The sequence below is a fragment of the Octopus sinensis genome, unplaced genomic scaffold (genome assembly GCF_006345805.1).
Source record: "Octopus sinensis unplaced genomic scaffold, ASM634580v1 Contig10964, whole genome shotgun sequence".
Taxonomy (NCBI): Eukaryota; Metazoa; Mollusca; class Cephalopoda; order Octopoda; family Octopodidae; genus Octopus; species Octopus sinensis.
Window position 1 is genome coordinate 187,480 of NW_021832231.1, and position 7,803 is coordinate 195,282.

The 7,803-nt window shown below is 38.9% G+C and overlaps 1 protein-coding gene across 1 annotated transcript; it reads left to right on the forward strand.

Annotated features, from left to right (window-relative positions):
- The first annotated feature begins 4,712 nt into the window (after positions 1–4,712).
- LOC115228716 (phosphatidylinositol 4-kinase beta-like) lies at positions 4,713–7,400 on the forward strand. The gene is made up of 2 exons (XM_029799239.1): positions 4,713–6,431; positions 7,107–7,400. Exons 1-2 carry the CDS (start codon positions 4,713–4,715, stop codon positions 7,398–7,400), a joined length of 2,013 nt encoding a protein of 670 aa, XP_029655099.1.
- Positions 7,401–7,803: the final 403 nt, after the last annotated feature.

Sequence of the window (7,803 nt, forward strand, 5' to 3'; positions counted from 1 at the left end):
CTGTCGTATCTTATTAGTTTGACACGTTTGCCTTTCTGTTAGTTGGCTTTTGAATCGGTATATTGAATACCAGGTTTTTTTAACGGCTCGTATTTAACCATATCTCATTTTCGACCGGTCAGAATAATTTGAAAAAACTTGACAAAAAATGGGGCTTCAAACTAAACTGAAGAAGTTGTATTGATAAAAAAGAATAGAAAATAAGAAAATACACTCTCAAATAGAAAATGCAAAAATCAAAATCCATTATTAATAATGCTTATATTAAAATACAAATGCTTTCAAAACAATCCATACTAAATGACGAAAGTCTTAAAAGAAAAACGAACATTAAAATAATGAATGAAAAAGTTTGAGAAAGAATTGCACAATAAACTTTCTTTATTTTTATAGTTTTTAGTTAATTTCAAGTTTATTTGCCAATCCTAAAAGCAGAGTATCGAAAATGAGACAAGAGCATAGGGAGAATAGAACAGGCGGAACAAATCAAAAATGGATTCCGAGCAGAATATTAGAATAAAAACATTAAAAAATAGAATAAACCGCAGTAATCAAAGAATTAAATAAGAATAAAAAAGGCTAATAAATACGCAGAAACATGAACTGTACTTAAATTTCTATTGTCTCAATTGTGGCTCATTGTCGTTTTAAATTTGGGTTAAACATTCTTTGTGTAAAATGATCGATGCGATTCGTAGCAACGTTATTAATATTGTTTCGATATTTCTTTTAATCTGTGAACTCTAATCATGGATCCCACAGGTACTGGGTCATCCTCACTCTCAGAACACATTGAGTGGACAGTTGACCAGAAAAGTACGTACATGAACGATTCAGAGTTCAAAAGTCGACTAAAACAACTACAAGTCTTCATCGACAACATTTCCTTAACTAATTTTGATGCCTCTCCAGCTCAGAAAAGACAAATTTTTTGTGGTTGAAGTTTTTAAAAGCTGAATAGCAGGAAACGTCCAATTTGAATTTTTTCAAAAAGCAGTAAACTCCATTTTTGAAGACGAGCTCGACATTCGTGGATTACGTAACTGCTTCCTAAAAATATTCACAACACCAGGACACAAACTTGACTGGACGGAGGTCCCTGAAATATAAATTTTAGCAGATTTTTGGATCATTTGTCCCAGGAAATCGGATTGCCCTTAACAAATTCAACACTGGGGACACCGGACAGTCAAACCATAAGGCAATCTCCGGTAACATGATCTGGTCAATCTTTCGAGATCTGAGCGCAGGAGACTTTGTCTGCTGTGTGAAATACTTTGAGCATCTGGAATACTACAGCACTGCCTCGATTTTGGGAATGGTGTGCATTTGGAACAAAAAAGTAGTTTTTCTAATAATTTGCAGTTCAGAAGAATAAACATGCTTATGACAAATGTCGTCAATGTTGATATAATCGAATAGAGTAAATACTGGACAGTGGGTTTGGGCTACGCTAAGGTCGGGAAGCGGGTTGTTCTCATAAACGAAAACGAACTGATCATCTGGGACTACAGAACTTCAGGGAATCAGAAAGTATCACACGTTAAATATTTCAGAACTACAGCATTCTCACGTGCACCAACAAACGAATCACGACCGCGGTGGTCGACAACTTGGACGACGGGTCTGACGTTATCATTTTTGGTGACAGCGCGGGAAACATTGGAATTCTAAACTACCAGCAGTCCATGTTGTCTCGACAGCCAGAAATATCAAAAAACTCCTCGATTTTGTTGTTCAATGTCTGCGATTCGGTCAAGTAGTGCAAGTCAAGTTCTTTTAGAAACTACCCTCAGTTCCACAGAGCTTCCGTCGAATCAGTTTTTGGTTTATGTGCACGTGCACTAGATATTATACGATTCCACACTAAAATTGTTAATCTCATCGTCAGCCACTAATCGTGGTCAAATTGTTATCACAAAAATATCAGGAAAAGACGTGCTTAAGTACGTTTTTTCCCTGTAATGTTTAGACAACAATTCGTTATTATAAAAGAGACGAAATGTCTGGAAGTGACACAAGGGATGGTCATCGTAGGAGGAAAGGACAAGATAATACACGTGTGGACATCCTTCAACTTCAATACAAAACCGAGTTGTTTAAAAAATACATTTCTAGACAAATTGTACGGACACAGGACTTGTATCATCGATTTGAAGTCATGTGGAAAGCTGCTGGCCAGTTTGTCGACGAACGGAGTCATTTTTGTGTGGAGTCTGTCATCCTTTGTCCTCATACAAGTACTTTTGGCGACTAACTCCAAAAGCAAGTCAAGCCAAACTCCCCCACGTTTCTAAACTGTCTTTGTTTGGCCAAAAATGAGCTTGTCGCAGGTCGTGTTGTCGTCTCACGGCTTAGCCTCGACGAAGCTCTTGTTTTGGAAGGTCAACAAACTTTCTCTGGACCGCCACAAAATAGTTCAATCGCATGAATTTCCGGTCATTGACGTATTCAATTTGTATACACAAATAGATGTTGATCGAAGGAATGACAGGCCAAATGATATCATACGACCAACATTCCAACATAAAAGTCATTTTTTGCTTTTTAAACAGATTTGGGACTTGATGAACATGGAAAAGACCAGCGAATTTGAGGCCAGCAGTTCCGGGCTTATCACCGCCTGTGAACTCGAGCCTGGCTCATTCACCGCCACGTTTGGATATCAGAATGGTACCCCGTCAGTCCAATTAAAACAGGCGCTTTGGAAGTCTGGGATTTGGCATTTAAACAAAAGTTCAAGTCATTTGTGCCCGTCGAAGGTCACTCAAACAAGATTTTGGCGTTAAAAACGTACATAGTGAGGAACAAGCTGTCGATTGTGACCCTGAACGACAGCAAGGCTGTCGACGTTTATGATGGATCAGTACTTTATTGACTAATTTGCAGAAGAGAGACAAAAAACTGAAATAACTTTGCTCAATTCATTCCAATTACCCCCGAGTGAAGGAAAGCCTAATGTGGTCACTTTTTTCAAAAAAATGGTAATCATCGGGGACAATCGGGGGAATGTCGAAATATATAATTTGAACACATTGGAGAGAACTGCCCAAAAGTAAACTAATTAGATTAAATTTTAAGCAAAATCAGTCAAAAAGACGCGGCCATCGTTAAAATGGTCATTATCGGGGCCAACAACTGGTAAGTACAGCCATTTTCTACCTCTAGTAGACCACGTAGCATAGTCAAGGAAAGTAAGGTAACATAATTACTAATTTAAGAAATTAAATAAAAGAATGGACTCAGTAAAACACAATCCAAGTTCAAGATATTTGTAAAAATACAACTCAGATAACAAATTCATTCTGAATGTGGTTTCCGCCCTATCCGATGGTACAATCGTAGTCTGGGAAGTCAAGGTTTCCTGTTTTCCACCAATATCCAGACCAACAAAATAGTAGAACTGAGCCTTCTCATGAAGAAGACATCCGTCGTGTCCAGTCTGGCCTACTCAAGCCAATACTGCGCTCTTTTGGCTGGAAACGAGGGTTGTGTCTGACATGTGAATAACAAGATGGTTATATAATCAGAATAACCACAAATTTGAAAGATTCGGTGAACGAAAAGGACGTCGACTGGCAGTCATGGCAGGGCCACTCAGGGAGAATCAACTCGATCAGAATCACCAAAGAGACGTTTCTGACCTGCAGTGAAGACACCTCAATAAGGTTGGGGATTGTCAGACTGGCAGAGTGTGGGATATAAAGACCAACAACTTTCTCCAACTACTGTCTAACAAACCGAGTTTTGTCGGGATTAATAAACGGAAAAAGTTTGTTTTTGAAGACATTCCCAACAAAGTTTGAGTTTTTTTGAATTACGAGGACGCCGAAATACACCAGAAAAATTCAATTATAGCTCAGAACACGGGCGTAGTGGAGTATTCGGTTAAGTTCACTTTTTAGGAAAATTTCGTGTTTACAAAACGACTTTGTCCTACCAAACATTCTCAAGCATAATTATTTTTGCAATATAGGAAACACTGCTGTGGGTCATACGTCTCGATTGAGTAAAAAACTCGAATTGGAGACTGTTTTTGGCTCGATCAAAGTCCATAAGGTATTTTAAAGTCAATATTGAGCAGATCGAATCGGTTCCTTCTGCAAGAATAGTGGCAAAGAAAATTTCAAAAGAATCTCGGACTTTGGATGGCCACAATACAATTTAACAAGTTAAAAATACTTTATTAAAATTAATCATTTTTTTAATTAAATTTAATGATTTTGATTAATTTTTCGATTATAGTTGATATAATTTTTGGATTACATTATTTTGATTTTTGCTAATTCAAATATTTAGGAAAAACAATAAGTTAAAATATATTTAAAAATAAAAAAGAATATAAAAATATAATTATCAATATAAAAAATAAAATTTAAAGACAAATATAGTATGTAGTCTTGTGTTACTTCTATTTTTTAGTGAATGATCAGGACAAGGTCCGATTCCGTGCTGAATTAGAGTTCGTGCAGTGCCTTTCAAGTCCTAAATATTTAAATTGTACAAAATCTATTTCCAACGTGTAGTAATTGCCCAAAAAGGATATTTTCAAGACACCTGCTTTATAAACTATTTATCTTACCTACAGTACTGGAAGCAACCCAAATATTCATATTTCATAAAGTATGTCACGTGACTAAGCCCAGATATCCCACATCACTATATTTCCTCGACTTACTTCAAGACCCCCAATTCCGCGAAAGAATAGCTCGATGCGAGGTAGCCCAGAACATAGAAGACCAACTGATTCTCCACTGGCAGAACTACCAGCGGAAACGACAAGGGAAGCTGAGTCAGTGAAGGGAGAGGAGCTCTTTGAGGGCCTCTCCACCTCCTGGGACGTCGTGAATCTCCTCGGCCATTTATTCAAATGCAAACAAAAATCAGTCCGCCAACAACTGGCTTTGAAGCTTCAGGAGTTTCCCCAAAGTGAGGAGTATTTGGCACAGCTGTTGAGCATGCACGTGACTAACTACGATGGGGGGTTCCTCGAGGAATATCTCCTCACTCGTTGTCGGTCTTCGGTAAGATTTGCAGTCTCGTGCTCGCTCATGTTGAAGGCTCTTTCTGTTGGGTATGACGCGACATGTCGTCCTTTGGAGAGATATTTATGGAAGGCAAAGAAGAGTCACAGGAGGACATATTCTGATAGGGAGAGAGGAGGGTTTGATTCGGGCTGTCGATGTCCGGTCACCAAGTCTCAGTGGGTGGACGCATTTGCTCGAGGGGAGGTCGAATATGGGAGAGGGACATCACACTGTCGCTGTCAAATCAACTTGATTCGTCCACAAGTCGCATTTCTCTCGCAGTTGACTGCCCTTGGATGTGAGCAGTGTCTTTTCCATGAAAGACTGAATGTGCTTGTCAACCAACTCAAATGTCTCAATTCGAGTCTGCCTGCGCCTGTGTGGCTTCCCTTTTCCACAGAACACGTCATTCTGAATATTTGTGAGAATGAGACAGTCATTCTCAATTCCAAGCCCAATGCCCCCTTCCTCGTATATGTGGAGGCACTGCAGCGTCAGGCAGAGGCTACCATCTCCACCTACTCAAAGTCCGAGTCCAATCTCCAGTCCAACTCGGTCTATTGTCAGCGTGTGTCTGCCGCCTCTATTCGCCACCGATTACAGCATTCCGTGACTCCGCTGAGTGTGTCTTCCTCCAAGGATTCCACGGCGATGGCCCCCGAGTGTTGGAATGTGAAGAAGGCGAGAATACGGGCGACATCTTTGTTCGGAGACCTGCCCAATTGGAGTTTGTGGCCAGTCATCGTCAAACGGGGGGATGATTTGAGACAGGAAGTGATGATATCTCAGGTTGGGTGGATTGTGATATTAGAGGTGATTGGACTACTCCAGGAGAGTTGGGAGGTCGAGAATGTGAGGTTGTGGGTTCGTCCTGTTCGTGTTTATGTGACTGGGTCACTTCGGGGACTGATTGAGTATATCCCCGACACTGCCTCACTCCATCAAATCAAAAAGCGAGGATTTCCCCGACTCAATCAGTATTTTGTGGAACAGTTCGGGTTGGAGACGTCTGAGAAATATTTATGTGCGAGGGAGAACTTTGTGAGGAGTTGTGCGGGCTATTGTGTGGTGTGTTATCTCCTGCAAGTCAAGGACAGGCACAACGGGAACATTCTTCTGGACGCAGAGGGTCATATGCTGCATATTGACTTTGCATTTGTAATGTCCTCTTCTCCTGGGAGGAATTTGGGGTTTGAGGTGTCGCCCTTCAAGTTGACTGACGAGTTTGTGGAGGTGATGGGAGGGCTCGAGTCGGATATGTTCAGATTCTTCAAGAGTCTCATTTTCCAGGGACTTGTGGCAGCCAGGAAGCACGTGGAGAGGATTATCACATTGATGGAGATAATGCAAGTTGGGAATCCTACTCTCCCCTGTTTTAAGAACAGCACATGTTCTATTCAGTCCGTCAGAGAGAGGTTTCATGTCTCGTGGAAGGAAGACCAGTTGGAGAGGTTCACTGAGGAGATGGTTAATTCATCCTTGCGCTCGATCACTACTCGTTTGTATGACAGTTATCAGTACTTTTCCAATGGAATTTTTTAATGTTTTTCAATCAATTGATAATCTTTTTTGGTTTCATCTGCCATTGATAGATTGGCTATTTATTGTGGTCATCATTTCACACATATCTGCATGTGGTTATTCAAATATTTCCGTCAGATCAGTTGACTACAGTAAAACCTCTGGTGCTCGCCACCTCTGTTACTCGCCACCTCTATTGCTCGCCAAATATTTTCCAAAAAATTAAAAATTTCTAGTAAATTTTGATAAATATTCTATTGCTCGCCATTTTCTAAATCTCGCCATTGATTTTTAAAAATATTTTTTTTGGTTAAATTATTTTTTATATAAAATATTTCAACCATGCTAAATTCAACATGTGTAAGAGCACAAGATTGTCTTTTAATGAAAAACGTCGCATTATTGCGTACATGGAGGAGATCAAAAGTCTCACGATGGACCGTATAGCTTACATTTTTTCTTCTGTTTTTGAAGAAATAAATATCTCGCAGGGCTGTAAACGATTTTAGACTTGGAAAAGAGAAAATAATGTTTACTGATCCTATTTTCTCCAATTAGAAGAGATTATCTAACTTAACTTATTCTGTTATTGACACCGAACTATTAACTTGGATGGAATACATTGAGCTTAGAAGGCAGTTTCTGGACGATAATTCAATTTTGTTGAAAGCAAAGAACATTGCTAATATTTATGGAATTAAAGAGTTTAAAGCCAGTAATGGATGGCTAAGCAAGTTCAAGATACGGAACAACTTAAAATTGAGGACTTTACATGGAGAATCAGGATCTACTGCAGTTGATCAGAAACAAGAAATTGATGCATTTACTTCTTTGATCTCTGCAAAGATTTAACAATATAATACTGCAAACATTTATAACGCTGATGAAACTGGGATTTTTTTACAAATCTATCCCTTCAAAAAGTGTTTGTCAGAAGGTTCGATATGGACATAAAATCCTTAAAGAACGGTTTAATTTTAATTTATTTTTTTAGATTTTCTTTGTTGCTATGCTCAAATATAACTGGGACAGACAAAAATTCCACTTATGATTGGAAAGTTCTAGAAACCTCGCTGCTTTAAAAAATTTAAAGTCGAAAATTTTGTCGATTACTGTCATTCACCAAAAGCATGGATGACAAGTAAAATTTTTAACGAATGGCTTTTAACATGGGATAGGCATCTAAAAAAACGAAAAATTCTTTTAGTTGTGGATCGATGCTCATCCCATAAACTTTACGCTGATTTAGAGTCAA

Excerpts from the sequence above, each read along its gene's own strand:
- LOC115228716 (XM_029799239.1), top strand. The coding sequence starts at position 4,713 with ATGCGAGGTAGCCCAGAACATAGAAGACCAACTGATTCTCCACTGGCA. Across the intron at positions 6,432-7,106 it reads GCACATGTTCTATTCAGTCC|AAGAGATTATCTAACTTAAC; the intron begins GTCAGAGAGAGG and ends TTCTCCAATTAG.